At 43.5% G+C, this 15,658-nt stretch overlaps 1 protein-coding gene across 2 annotated transcripts in view; it reads right to left on the reverse strand.

Annotated features, from left to right (window-relative positions):
• slc24a4a (solute carrier family 24 member 4a) overlaps nt 1–15,658 on the reverse strand; it is a 38,015-nt gene that overhangs the window by 9,748 nt on the left and 12,609 nt on the right. The window contains exons 3-10 of one of the 2 annotated variants that reach the window (XM_021585124.3): nt 6,967–7,043; nt 6,422–6,496; nt 5,833–5,917; nt 5,453–5,556; nt 2,210–2,284; nt 1,289–1,314; nt 1,128–1,181; nt 823–914 (exon numbers count right to left, since the gene is read on the reverse strand). In XM_021585124.3, the coding sequence (XP_021440799.3) occupies nt 823–914; nt 1,128–1,181; nt 1,289–1,314; nt 2,210–2,284; nt 5,453–5,556; nt 5,833–5,917; nt 6,422–6,496; nt 6,967–7,043 (588 nt within the window). Of the gene's footprint in view, nt 1–756; nt 915–1,127; nt 1,182–1,288; nt 1,315–2,209; nt 2,285–5,452; nt 5,557–5,832; nt 5,918–6,421; nt 6,497–6,966; nt 7,044–15,658 lie in introns of both variants that reach the window. The other variant, XM_021585123.3, reaches the window with a different exon arrangement.

Consider the following 15,658-nt stretch of genomic DNA (forward strand, 5'->3'; position numbering starts at 1 on the left):
CTGTCAGATGAGATCACATCAGCCATCAGAGTGAGGCAGACTAAAACCTTCAGTGTGTGTGTGTGTGTGTGTGAGTGTGTGTGACATATACACACACACTCATACAGACTCAAGCACGCACAGGCACACACACATACCATACACACAGTCACGCACACATATAAATGTCTCCACACACACATGCACCAACACACACCCTTACAGATGCATGCACATGTTGTGACTCTGGAATAATGGACTGTACTTGACACAGCAGAAGAGGGCGAGACAGGGCACAGCATAGCACAGCACAGCAATACATCTCACATCTGACTGGCCAGGTCACGGCAGGCAGGTAGGTTTAGTAAGGCTAAACAGACAGGCTTCTACACAGTAGCGACAGGGCTGCCACATGGCAGCAGGGAGGTTAGCTTGGTTCTACTTGACCAGACAGGAGAGGAGAGCTCTCAGAGTCACTCGGTTAAAGACACAGTGAAAGTCGGTGGAAGTCTAAAATTGTTATAGAAAAGATATGTCTGTAACGCTGTTTGAAGGATCAGATCTAAGAGTTTACAAAGGGGTACGAACGACATCAAGCCAAAGTGGAGAGGACTGTTGACAATGTTAAACCAGATAGGAAGAGTCAAGAGTAGGGCCTGAAAGTAGTTTCTAGGTTTACTAGAGCAACCAGATACAGTAGAGTAGTTGTTTTGATAGAAGGCCAGTCAGAGTGCCAGAGGGTTGGCTGAGAGGTGACCATAAAGCCTGTCTGGTTACCTTTACCTGGAGAGAGTAACGGCTTGGACAGATCATCCCATATGTAACTGTCATAACAAGCATTACCATCCTCCAGTTCACTGCTGATCACCGTGTTACTGTTGGCCAAGCTCTTGTCTTCCTTCCCAGAGAAATAGTTCTGGATGCTGGTGTTAAATCTGATGTGAGAAAAGAGAAAAGGTTTTACATATTCAGTTGAGAGTTTATGTAACTTAGTGTGTGCAAAGTATGAGTATATAAGTGGATTTTACTATTTGTTGCGTGCGCTCAGGTGCTCTACTCTGTGTGTGTGTGTGTGTGTGTGTGTCTGTGTCTGTGTGTGTGTGTGTGTGTCTTTGAGGCCGGAAGGAACAGGTCCCAGTGGAACTCACTTCATGATCAGAATGTACCCAAAGTACATCACTACCAGCACTAAGCTCTCCCACCTGCAGAGACAGACAGACTAGAGTCACATGTCTGCAGGTGCGCGCACTCACACACACACATGCACCCTCTGCTGAGACACAAGGTAAACACACAGCGGGGTACTCACCACACTATCTTCTCATCATAGATGAACTGACAAAATGAAAGAGGGAAAACATTTAATAAAACAAATAATTCATTAAACAGTACATACTTTTAGGGAGAAGAGCATCAACTCTTTTTTTTTCTAACTCAGAAAAACTTGAAAGTCGCGATGCATCAAGTGTGTCTATTTACTGTCAGACAGATGCTGTGAGAAAGCAACATTTCCTGTACACTGTTTACTATAAAAGCAATGTCATAGTATGCAGTGAGTTTCTGAAGTCTCTGTGAGATCTCTCTCTCTGTACTACTCTCTTAATCTCATGATGATTGTCTATCAGCCCACTGGGCCTCTATCTCTCTATGAACCCAGTGGAGTAGACAGGAAATTAAGGTTAAACAGCCACTAGGGGCTCTCTGTCTGAATGATCTCATTATGTAAAGTATGAAACGGTATGCAGTGTCTTCTACAATACCATACAGGGGTTGTATGTATCAAGTTTCTCAGAGTAGGTGTGCTGACTTAGGATCAGTTTTGCCTTGAAGATCACAATGAATAGGATTACATGGGCAGATTGGACCTGATCCTAGATCAGTACTCCTACTCTGAGATGCTTGAAACATATATATGGACCCAGTTCTTTTTATATTACAGAGAGTCCCAGAAACACACACACACACACACACACACACACACACACACACACACACACACACACACACACACACACACACACACACACACACACACACACACACACACACACACACACACACACACACACACAAGCAGCTGCTTGACCATCTCTTTCCCACAACCCTCTATTAGCCCAGTGGGCTAGACAGTTAGACAGTAAATTAAGGTTTAACAGCCACTGGGGGCTCTATCAGTCTGAATGGCCTCATTATGTAAAGTAGACTAGAGATGAGATGATCAGCTACTCACTGCAATCAATGCCAACACAGACAGAGTGTAGTAGAACGAGTCACGGAACACTGCAAACTTAGTCAGGTACACCACCTGGATGAGAGAGAGAACAAGGCAGAAGGAGGAGAGTGGGAAAGGAGAGGAGAAATAAAGCAGGAGAAAGGTTGAGAGAGGGGTGAAAGAGAGAGAGGAGAGAGAAAGACAAAATGAGGAGTGAGACAGATAGAGACCGAGAGAGACAGAAAGAGAGGGAGAGAGCGAAAGGGTGGTGAGTGAGGAAGTGTGAAATCGATTTCACATTCCTTTTGTGCACGTTGTTAGATTAAATACTAGGTCAACAAGAGTCATATACACTGTATTCAATACGCACATTCACTATATCAAGTTGTTCCATGAACCATGGAAATAGACTATCCTCTTGGCCATTGTGGTTAGATCGCATGTTATTTTAGTGTTGTGTAGCTTTGTAACCTTGATGTTGACATATCAACTCAGCTGTGATATGTGATATCATAAAGGGTTACATTAGCACTATGGAGGCTGAAAGGTTAAGGAAAACAAAGGTACTGTCCAAGTCAAGGACACCTCGCTACAATACCTAAGTCGTTCCACCAATTTGGTGCCTTTTGAGAAGTGTAACTTAGTGAGTAACTTAGTCTGTCATAAAGAGCACATGTTAAACTTAATAAAAAACACGTTTTCCCATCTCAAGAGGTTAAATAAAAATCGACTATAGTAAGTGCCTATTAAGTGACAAATAAAATAACAGGGTTGACCGTAACAGGGTTGACCGTAACAGGGTTGACCGTAACAGGGTTGACCGTAACAGGGTTGAAGATTTCAGCCAAAATCAGCCACAAGTCCCTTTGTGACTGGGGAAATGGAACCTTGTGTGAAACAGGGAGGGGCCATTGAATGCAAGATTCACCATTCAACATTTCTAGCCTGTCTATCTATGGGTAACACGGTTGATGTGCTATGCTCGACCCACTCAGTTTTCCACCACAAAACACAAAATAATTGTGAAAAAAAGTAGAAGCACCTGCTTTTATACTATGATTTGACTATTAGATGTTCAATGTTTATTTTGAAGAAAATATTTTAAAAGGAATAGTTTTACCATATTAAAACGGGAGTTCAGTTTACATAACGGGGTTGACCTTAAAAAAGGTTTATTTTAAAGCTTCAAATGAATCACTAATCACATGCAATAAATAATCATCTTAAGAAATGGCTTTGTCAATGTAACAAAATAACGAGGGCTTTACAATGATGGTGAAAACTTGGAGAAATGTTGGGGTTAGGGGGGTTAAAATCTCCCTGGACGTCACAAAGGCTGTACGGAAGGAAATGTCAAAATGCAGAATTCTATTCATTTTATTTTTAAAAAATCAGATTTATTGAATTCTCCATGTGGTCTATATTAAAGGGCACTTCATTGAATATAACAGGCTTCTAAAATGCAATATTGGTGCATCATTTTTTACTTAAAATATCAAAGGGATGCAAAAGGCAGTCTTTTGGTGGAACGACTTAGCTACAGTAATACAGTAGTGAGATGACTAAGGGTGACGTTGGGTCACAGAGCTTAAGGCAACCCAACCAGTTCCATTAAAATTAACAATTAATACAAACTATTGAAGCAAATACCATTAGCGTTCTCCTTTAGAAAAATGTACAAGAGTTAAAAACCTTCAGCAGCTACAAAACAAAGCAATTTTTAATAACAAAAGTCTACTTCTCAGTGCTATCGTTGTTTCTTCTGTCCGGTCAAAAGCAGTTGATAGTCTTTGAGGCTGCAGGCAGCAGGCAGCACTTTAAATGCACCCAGACCAGAACGTCTTTTTGCTCGGTAGCAGTTAACAGACAAAACACAGTTTAAAAACATGATGACAGTTTAACTGTTTTAGGTTAAAACCCTTGCTAGGATAATGTGGGCATCTGTCTGGTACACAACTGTATATACTGTATATATACACATCTAATAGTGTATGTGTTATTTGGGTTGGGGTACCCCGGAGGCCGGGCCCCTCCCAGATAGCATTTGAACACGTCATAAGCCATGAAGAAAGATGTTTAGAATTACAGGAAATGTGCTTTAAAACTGCAACGTTTTCTCTCAGCCTCATTGTCACGCCCAAGTTGGTGCCTCTCCTTGTTCGGGCGGCATTCGGCGGTCGTCGTCACCGGCTTTCTAGCTGCCACCGATCCACATTTCTGTTTCCATTTGTTATGTCTTGAGTGTACACACCTGGTTCCCATTAAGTTATTATTACTTCCCTATTTAACCCTCTGGTTCTCGTTATGTTTTGTGCGTGATTGTTCCTGGTTTTGTGTTAGTCTTTTGTGTTAGGGTTTGTTATCCCTGCGTGGATTTATTGGCTGATTATTTTTCTGAGTAAAGTATGTTATTTTACTCAGTTCTGTGTCCTGCGCCTGACTCCGTCCTCACCTCTGCACTACTGACACTTGACACTCATAATAATACTATTAATAATTATTATTATTTATTCAGCTTATATAGAGCTTTTCATTACAAAAATCTGAAGGTGCTTGAAAATAAAATATATATGTAGCTACATAACAGAGAGTAGGTCTGGACTACGACAACTGTCAGCTAGTTGAACGTTTTGGGATTTTCAAGCCTCCAACAGACGGGGTGACAGTCAAGCAGAGGGAGGGGTTTGTCAACAAGGGGAAGATGAGCAGGTCCTTCAGTGGTAGGTAGGCGGCACAGTTCGCTCTCCATTCAAGGCGTCTCACCGGCACCTCGCCTTCCCCGCCATCTGACTGCGACTTCTCCATAGCCGTTGACTCGGTCTTGTACGAGATGAAGTTCCCACTCACTAGATGATGACAGCGGCACAAAACTTCAGTCGAATTCTCAGACTGAGCAATGAATTCATCACTGCCAGCTCGTCATCCAATGCAGTCGTCCTCATGTGTTAGGAGAATGTAGAAACAACCAAAGAACAGGTTGGTGTTTTCAAATCAAACACACTAGCTAACTAGCTTGCTAGCATTGTTAGCGAGCTATGTTGAAATAACTGATTTGCCATCAAATTCACGGGCAGGAAACAAATAGAAGTAACCGAGAGTTCTTGCTCGATGCAAAACTGCACTACGCCACTGGGCATAAGATAGCATGTGTTATAGCATGCACTATGTGTGATTTGTGATTAAGACAATGGTCTCCTTCTGGCAGTGTGCACTAATACAGACTGAGGCACATGGAGATTGCACGCACGCAAACAAACACACCTGCCCAGCAAAGATTCCACACACACCGATGATGCATAGAATGTTGAATACTGCTGAGCCCACTATGGTTCCAACACCCACGTCTCCATGAGTGATAAACACACCTTCAGGAGAGAAAGAGAGAGAAAGGAAGAGAGAGAGAGAGAAAGGAAGAGAGAGAGAGAGAGAGAGAGAGAGAGAGAGAGAGAGAGAGAGAGAGAGAGAGAGAATGAGAGTGTGGTAAAGAGAGAGTCAGCTATCAACCCAATATGGTCACCTCTTAGACAACATTGATCTGAAACCTACTCAATGTGGAGAATTGAACACACAGTCTACATACTACTAATGGTATTGTACAGTGTAAGTGTGTTTGTGTGAGAGTATCAGACAGCCCGCCTCACCTATAATCGAGGCGAACAGCTCTGGTGCTGAGCTGCCAGCAGCCATGAACGTAGCTCCTGCCACATCTTCACTCAGGTCCAGTTTCTAACAGACACACAGAGGGAAGAAGCACAGTCTCATACTGAAGTCTCATATATTAACCATTAATCAGCGGTGTAAAGTACTTTAGTAACAATACTTTAAAGTACTACTTAAGTAGTTGTTTGGGGTATCTGTACTTCACTGTATTATTTATATTTTTGCCAACTTTTACTTTTACTTCACTACATTCCTTGGGAAAATAAGGTACTTTTTACTCAATACATTTTCCCTGACACCTAAAAGTACTTGTGACAGTTTGACAGGAAAATGGTCCAATTCACACACATCCCTGGTCATCCCTACTGCCTCTGCTCTGGCAGACTCATTAAACACAAATGCTTTGTTTGTAAAGTATGTGTTGGAGCATGCCCCTGGCTATCCGTAAATAAATAAAAAATGCTATGAAATCATGCCGTCTAGTTTGCTTAATATAAGGAATTTCAAATGATTTATATCAGTAGGTTTATGGTCTAGAGGAGGTTGTTATTGGGACTCCAATTCCCCCACCTCACAGATCTTCTCCAACGACATCACAAAGTAGTCATCGCAGACGATTGCCAAGGCCAGAAACATGTACAGGGCCTAAGAGAGAGAGAGAGAAAAACATCTGTCCACATATCCTGCTATCCTCTATCCTGCCCTCACAAAGTAGAACGTTGTTGTTCCTGCCAAAGAGAGAGCAGTCATCTGAGGCTGCATAAATGTGACTTTTGTTGTGTAAGGTTGCGATGACAGGCCCTGCCTAGGGCACTGTGTCCAAACCAACCCGTGTTGTTCACAGCACAGCCCAGGACATCACATGACAGGAAGATACCAGGTCATACACAACGACACCCGGCTGACAGAATATTTATAATTGTCATAAAATTGTCTGTCAGAGACAGAGAGCTGACACAGCAGGGTAATATTTTAGTCCACTAATTAGTGAATGGATGGACACACACACACCAGAAACATGCCCCATATAAGCAAGCATGCACATACACACATACACACACACTCGCAACACATGCCTGATTTACTGAACCACATGGTAAACCTGCTGCACATACCGCAAATATGTGCAGCAGGACAGCTCCTCTTGTGCGTTGGTAGGTGGTGAAGATATCCTCAGGGAACTCATTGATGGCTGAAAGAAAACAGAAGCATCTCCAAAGTAATGTGTTGGTCTAACATCACACATAGCAAAACAACCTATATAATTCAAATAAATCATTTGGGTATAAAACAAACAACAACAATCAAATCAACTTCATGTAAAAATGTGACTTGCCTAGTTAAATAAAATAAAAATATATTTTTTAATGATAATAATTAGGGCTATTTTGTCTACAAGACTTCTGTATCAGGTATTTACCACTTTATAGAATTATCCAAAGATATCTGTGCCTTTATCACACTCAATGTCCTGCCTCAAAGAGCTAGATGAGTCTGAATGTCCTGCCTCAAAGAGCTAGATGAGTCTGAAAGTCTTGCGTCAAAGAGCTAGATGAGTCTGAATGTCCTGCCTCAAAGAGCTAGATGAGTCTGAAAGTCTTGCGTCAAAGAGCTATATGAGTCTGAATGTCCTGCCTCAAAGAGCTACATGAGTCTGAATGTCCTGCCTCAAAGAGATAGATGAGTCTGAATGTCCTGCCTCAAAGAGCTAGATGAGTCTGAAAGACCTGCGTCAAAGAGCTAGATGAGTCTGAAAGTCCTGCCTCTAGTTCTGTGTGGGTAAGTCTCAGTCCTGCCTCGAGATCTGAATGGGCGAGTCTCAGTCCTGCCTCTATATCTGTGTGGGTGAGTCTCAGTCCTGCCTCTAGTTCTGTGTGGGTGACTCTCAGTCCTGCCTCTAGATCTATGTGGATGAGTCTCAGTCCTGTCTCTAGATCTGTGTGGGTGAGTCTCAGTCCTGCCTCTAGAGCTATGTGGATGAGTCTCAGTCCTGCCTCTAGATCTGTGTGGGTGAGTATCAGTCCTGCCTCTAGATCTGTGTGGGTGAGTCTCAGTCCTGCCTCTAGATCTGTATGGGTGAGTCTCAGTCCTGCCTTTAGATCTGTGTGGGTGAGTCTCAGTCCTGCCTCTAGTTCTGTGTGGGTGAGTCTCAGTCCTGCCTCTAGAGCTATGTGGGTGCGTCTCAGTCCTGCCTCTCAATCTGTGTGGGTGAGTCTCAGTCCTGACTCGAGAGCTATGTGGATGAGTCTCAGTCCTGCCTCTAGATCTGTGTGGGTGAGTCTCAGTCCTGCCTCTAGTTCTATGTGGATGAGTCTCAGTCCTATCTCTAGAGCTATGTGGATGAGTCTCAGTCCTGCCTCTAGATCTGTGTGGTTGACTCTCTGCCTCTAGATCTGTGTGGGTGAGTCTCAGTCCTGCCTCTAGTTCTGTGTGGATAAGTCTCAGTCCTGCCTCTAGATCTGTGTGGGTGAGTCTCAGTCCTGCCTCTAGATCTATGTGGGTGAGGCTCAGTCCTGCCTCTAGATCTGTGTGGGTGAGACTCAGGCCTGCCTCTAAAGCTGTGTGGGTGAGACTCAGTCCTGCTTCTAGATCTGTGTGGGTGAATCTCAGTCCTGCCTCTAGATCTGTGTGGGTAAGTTTCAGTCCTGCCTCTAGATCTGGGAGGGTGAGGCTCAGTCCTGCCTCTAGAGCTATGTGAGTGAGTCTCAGTCCTGCCTCTCGATCTGTGTGGGTGAGTCTCAGTCCTGCCTCTAGAGCTATGTGGATGAGCCTCAGTCCTGCCTCTAGATCTGTGTGGGTGAGTTTTGGTCCTGCCTCTAGATTTGTGTGGGTGAGTCTCAGTCCTGTCTCTAGATCTGTGTGTCTCAGTCTCAGTCCTGCCTCTAGAGCTATGTGAGTGAATCTCAGTCCTGCCTCTAGATCTGTGTGGGTGAGTCTCAGTCCTGCCTCTAGAGCTATGTGAGTGAGTCTCAGTCCTGCCTCTCGATCTGTGTGGGTGAGTCTCAGTCCTTCCTCTAGATCTGTGTGGGTGATTCTCAGTCCTGCCTCTAGATCTGTGTGGGTAAGTCTCAGTCCTGCCTCTAGATCTTTATGGGTGAATCTCAGTCCTGCCGCTAGATCTATGTGGGTGAGAGCCATGCTGCCCCCCCGGATGGATCTCCCTCAGGAATGGTAAGCTGTGGAGGGTTAGGCTCTGTTGCCCAAACGGTCCATCTGTTCCTGGATCAGATCAGCGGCCTACTCAGTACCCCATCTCCAGAGACACAGCGAGATCCATGTGTCCATCTGCAACCTCTCCAACCAATGATGTCATTGCATTCTGTCACCACTCTCTCTGTCTCCTTACCCCCTCTCTCACCACGTCATCCAGTTGCATCTCTCTCTGGAGGTTGGACAGAAGCCCACTAGACATAAGATGCCCACAAGGGATACAGAAGGGAGACGTATATATGTACTCTGATTCCAATCAAACCACACAGAGAGTACAAATACACAACTAATGAACAGACATCTTTGTCTCTCACCAAATCAATCTAGGCTGATTACATTCCCTTTAAATCAAAATAGTAGCAAATTAATATATCTGTTATTATCAAGTCATAGATAACACATCAAATATAATAACGCAATTCTAAATATTATAATGTACCGACTGAAAATGCAACATAAAAGAATCAAAGAGCAAACGGGTTCACTCAATAAGGGCATGAATAACTGCATATATTGACATTATTATCAACAGTACAGTAGTATTCTCTAGCACCGAGAATAGCAGATGTAGCAGCAGTAGTAGTACTAGCAGCTTCCCCCCCAGAGGCATATCAAATGGTGGGGACACTGTAGCCTTGATCAGATATCCAGCAGGCCCTCAGCAGCCGATTCCCTCCCCCACCCTCCTCCATAACAGAGGACAGGCCTCAAGGTTACCCCCTGGGAAGGGAAAAGAGGAGGGGAAGAGAGGAAGGGATGAGAGGAAGGGTGGGGAGGGGAAGAGAGGAGTGGAGGAGAGGAAGGGTGGGGAGGGGAAGAGAGGAGTGGAGGAGAGGAAGGGAAGGAGACGGGAGAGCATCTATCTGAGCTGTAAGCTAGATACAGCGTAGCGTCATCAGCAGTCTCCTGCTCCAGTCCACACAGCGCTTACGCAGTCTGTCACTGTCACACCACTAGCCTTGTCTGCAAGCCTTGATTAAACAATTCAACCTGACAACTCATGAAATTTGGAGTCTGCATTTTGATACAGTGTGTTCACAATTGTTACATGAGCTAGCGAAAGAGTGAGGCAGTTTTAATTTCCCATATAGACTACAGTATATACTGTAACTAAACAGATTCATTATAAATGTATTGGTTAATAAGTTAAGCATTTGTATAATAGCCTAATGCATTGAAATCAGTTTTGGGTTTTTAAAACTTTGCTCTTATAATTTTTGTTAACAAATTGTAGATCTTTGGCTAACAAATTGTAGATCTTTGGTTTACACATCGTTAATCAAGACACACATAACACTAAACCCCAGAAATAGCATAGATCAATCTGTCTTGGGTTCACTGCTGTGTCAAATCTGACTGGACATGAAATGTGCCATAGGAGGACTCCCACCCTAACAACCCTGTGACCGATCGGGGACCATGGACCAGGGTCAGCCAAATGTTTGTGGAGTGTCATGGATGTTTCCTCCCCTAATGGGTGATCCCTTTATGCCGCAATCCTCCTACCCAGGATCCTCCAGGATTCTCATGTCCTGACAGGTGCTCCCTTAAAAGCCAGTTTGAGGAACTCAACCAGCAGTGATCAATAATTGAAGACAACACCATTACTCTCTCTGCAGTAAACAAAAGCCAACCAGCGCATTCAGCTAGTGCCATGTCTCACAACAACAAATGTGAAGAGACAGACATGCAATCCAGAAGTTAGGTTTGTACACAGTGTGTTTGTCCTGAGAGCTCTGTGTATGTGTGTGTGTGTGTGTGTGTGTGTGTGTGTGTGTGTGTGTGTGTGTGTGTGTGTGTGTGTGTGTGTGTGTGTGTGTGTGTGTGTGTGTGTGTGTGTATGTGTGTGTGTGAAGTTAACTGTTACTGAATTTCTTCATTTATCTAACAGATAACTAGGCAGCTAGAAAGAGAAAGAGAGAGACAGAGAGAGAGAGAGAGAGGGAGAGAAAGACAGAGAGAGAGGGGGGGAGAGAGAGACACCCATGTCTGGCACACATACATTTTTGGCAGGTCAAATCTACATTACAACCTCATAGTGGCTGTTTAATTACATGCATGATGCTTGGTTAACTAAGCATGTGCAGAGACAGAGAAAATTCATCATCTGTATCAAATGGTTGAACAGGGAGTAAGTACACTGCAGCCAGGGTTCGAGAGCTTGGTGTCCAATCGCTAAGGACTTAAAATGGTCCACTCAGACATGCATAGTCGTGAAGAAGGTGCGACAGCGCCTCTTCCCCCTCAGGAAGTTGAAAAGGTTTGGTATGGGCTCTCAAATCCTCAAAAAGTTCTACAGCTGCACCACTGACAACATCACCACTGACAACAATGTGATTTTCATGGTTTTTGTTTTAAATTCCGTCTGTCACAGTTGAAGTGTACCTATGATAAAAATGATAGACCTCTACATGCTTTGTAAGTAGGAAAACCTGCAAAATCGTCAGTGTATCAAATACTTGTTCTCCCCACTGTATGTGGATGGTTGAAGTTTTCAACAAGCATGTCTATTTGGGCTCCGTTTTTGACAGTGCAACACTGAGGTCATGCTCGGCCTTGAAACTGTTCTATACTTGTTTTTTAAGTATTTCAGAGTTGAGAACCCTGACTCGCATAGGTATGTGGTGCCAAACTGGATCAGAACATCTACTGCTTTTTCAGTCAGGGAGGAGACCACTTCCTGCTGTAGATGAGCAAGCCAGAACTATGTGAGTGTGTTTGCCTCAAACAGCATATTTCTTCAATCAGTTTATTCCAGTTAAGAATAAAAATGATTACATGTATTTTAACTGCAACAATTCCAACCTAGACTTTCTTTCAACAATCTTTTCTACAGTAAGATGTACAGTAGGCCTGATCAGTTTTCATCTTCATCTTTACTGTTATTTGGGTTGCACTATCAGTAGCTAGCTTGCTTTGGCGAATGTTAGCTATTAGCTGTGTACAAGGCCAGGGGATTGTTCGAAAAATAAACTCACATCTACTACTATGATAGTTAGTACTCCCTTATTTCTGCTTATACCTTATTTCTGCTTCATACCTGGCATAAAATGACAACAAAGCCTTGCTAGCTGACTTGCTTTTCCACTGTCGAAGCACTGTTTCCTGACGCATTCTGCCTTGCTCTGAAAGAACTCCCTGGGTTTACCACCATGGTGTGGATGTTTGGTCAGGACGTGTCGTTTAATTCATTTGTTCATTTTGAGAGACTCATTACTAAGTACTTCCCCGCACAAAACACATTGTGGGGGCACTGACAAGTCAGTGACATGACAGTGCATCATCTGCTGCTGAACGACAGCACACGACACAGCGCTGTCGTTCAGCAGCAGATGATGTGCTGTCTGTCACTGACTTGTCAGTGCCCCCACAATGTGTTTTGTGCGGGGAAGTGCTCAGTAACTCTACTCTGTCTGAACACTACAAACACAAAGAGCAGAAGAAAGAGAAGTGGGGTTTATGATTCCTCTTTGAGCTAACGAGTGTCTCTGTGAAATAGCCATTACTAATGACAACCATATTTAGCTACTTACTTTCATTCTCAAGGCCAAGAAAAACAATTGTTAGGTATATCAAAGCCTGCTGAGATACACTACATTGTGTTTATCATTGCCAAATATTAAACATTTTCTAAATATGACTCCTGATTTGTAATGATGGTTGAAATTCAAGTTGAAGGATAAAAGTGATGCTGGTGCTTTATTGAAAGGGATGATGCATTTTTAGCATTAAGAAGGCATGATAATTATATAATTGCTTCGATCTTTTTAATGGCATAGTAAATCAATAATGAAAATACACATCTAATTATCTCAGATGAGACTCATAATTAACTCAGTACATACATAATTGCTTGCTTTGTACCTGGGATATGGCTTTGCATCTTGCAGATACCAGCTGCAAGTCTACAGCTACTAATTGTAACGGTCGTCTGTTGAAGAAGGTGTGGACCAAAGGGCAGCGTGGTAAGTGTTCATTCCGTAACGATCGTCTGTTGAAGAAGGTGTGGACCAAAGGGCAGCGTGGTAAGTGTGCATTCTGTAACGGTCGTCTGTTGAAGAAGGTGTGGACCAAAGGGCAGCGTGGTAAGTGTTCATTCTGTAACGGTCGTCTGTTGAAGAAGGTGTGGACCAAAGGGCAGCGTGGTGAGTGTGCATTCTGTAACGATCATCTGTTGAAGAAGGTGTGGACCAAAGGGCAGCGTGGTATGTGTGCATTCTGTAACGATCATCTGTTGAAGAAGGTGTGGACCAAAGGGCAGCGTGGTATATGTGCATTCTGTAACGGTCATCTGTTGAAGAAGGTGTGGACCAAAGGGCAGCGTGGTATGTGTTCATTCTGTAACGGTCGTGTGTTGAAGAAGGTGAGGACCAAAGGGCAGCGTGGTAAGTGTTCATTCTGTAACGGTCGTCTGTTGAAGAAGGTGTGGACCAAAGGGCAGCGTGGTAAGTGTGCATTCTGTAACGGTCGTCTGTTGAAGGTGTGGACCAAAGGGCAGCGTGGTAAGTGTGCATTCTGTAACGGTCATCTGTTGAAGAAGGTGAGGACCAAAGGGCAGCGTGGTAAGTGTGCATTCTGTAACGATCGTCTGTTGAAGAAGGTGTGGACCAAAGGGCAGAGTGGTAAGTGTTCATTCTGTAACGGTCGTCTGTTGAAGGTGTGGACCAAAGGGCAGCGTGGTATGTGTGCATTCTGTAACGGTCATCTGTTGAAGAAGGTGTGGACCAAAGGGCAGCGTGGTAAGTGTTCATTCTGTAACGGTCATCTGTTGAAGAAGGTGTGGACCAAAGGGCAGCGTGGTAAGTGTGCATTCTGTATCGATCGTCTGTTGAAGAAGGTGTGGACCAAAGGGCAGAGTGGTAAGTGTTCATTCTGTAACGGTCATCTGTTGAAGAAGGTGAGGACCAAAGGGCAGCGTGGTAAGTGTGCATTCTGTAACGATCATCTGTTGAAGAAGGTGTGGACCAAAGGGCAGCGTGGTATGTGTGCATTCTGTAACGGTCGTCTGTTGAAGAAGGTGAGGACCAAAGGGCAGCGTGGTATGTGTGCATTCTGTAACGGTCATCTGTTGAAGAAGGTGTGGACCAAAGGGCAGAGTGGTAAGTGTTCATTCTGTAACGGTCGTCTGTTGAAGGTGTGGACCAAAGGGCAGCGTGGTAAGTGTGCATTCTGTATTGATCGTCTGTTGAAGAAGGTGTGGACCAAAGGGCAGAGTGGTAAGTGTTCATTCTGTAACGGTCGTCTGTTGAAGAAGGTGAGGACCAAAGGGCAGCGTGGTAAGTGTTCATTCTGTAACGGTCGTCTGTTGAAGAAGGTGAGGACCAAAGGGCAGCGTGGTAAGTGTTCATTCTTTTATTTCAACTGAACACTAAATAACAAAAATAACACAGAGAATGAATGAAAACCAAAACAGTCCTGTCAGGTGCAGAAACACAAAACAGAAAATAACTACCCACAAAAACCATGTGGGAAAAAGCTACCAAAGTATGGTTCCCAATCAGAGACAACGATAGACAGCTGTCCCTGATTGAGAACCATACCCGGCCAAAACAAAGGAATACAAAAACATAGAGAAAGGAACATAGAATTCCCACCCAAATCACACCCTGACCAAACCAAAATAGAGACATAAAAAGCTCTAAGGTCAGGGCGTAACACTAATGTGGAGATACTGAACATTGCTGACCGTCTTAGAAGACTAGGACTTTGTTTGGATATCCACCCTCCTTTCATATTGTTCGTGTTTATTGAAAGGAAATGAAATGAAGGTGAGACAGATAGAGGGGGTATCTGGTGTAGAGTGGATTGGTGGGGCCGGGACAAATTGCAGGCATACAGCACATTTACAATTTTAAACAACAACCATGCAAAAGCTCCTTTCTGCCTTATGCTCCAGACAGACGACCTTTGCACAGTACAGCTGTGTACTTCTCAACACCACACCAGAAGTGATGTCAGAGTGATAATTAAGGATGGCACAATAATCGTATAATCATGTAACCGCCGATTATGGATGAAGACCGTCATTTATTTCATTTTCTGGTGTAACGGACAGTGGAAGACGGGACGGCAGGGCATTAGTATGATTGAGTCCGATTCCATGGTTACATGGACTCTTTACAAACGTGATTAAACTTTGTTGCTCCTTGCTGAAAGAAGCAAAGTATTTGGTTGTATAGGCAACACCTCCTTCCTGCACCAGCAGCACATGTAGTCAGGAGCGGAGGAGAGGAGCACTGGTGAAAAAGTACCCAATTGTTATACATGAGTGAAAGTAAAGATACCGTAATAGAAAATTACTCAAGTGAAAGTGAAAGTCACCCAGTAAAATACTACTTGAGTAAATGCCTAAAATAATTTGGTTTTAAATACACTTAAGTACCAAAAGTAAATGTAATTGCTAAAATAAACTTAAGTATCAAAAGTAAAAGTATAAATAATTTCAAATTCCTTATTAAGCAAATCAAACAGCACCATTTGATTGTTTTATGTTTTTATTTAAGGCTAGCCAGGGGCCCACTCCAACACAGATCAGAGGCAGTAGGGATGACCTTTTTTTTAGATGTTTTTTTTAGGGGGTAGATCAGTTTTAATATT

The sequence above is a fragment of the Oncorhynchus mykiss genome, chromosome 25 (genome assembly GCF_057628025.1).
Source record: "Oncorhynchus mykiss isolate SJ-2025 chromosome 25, ASM5762802v1, whole genome shotgun sequence".
Classification (NCBI taxonomy): Eukaryota; Metazoa; Chordata; class Actinopteri; order Salmoniformes; family Salmonidae; genus Oncorhynchus; species Oncorhynchus mykiss.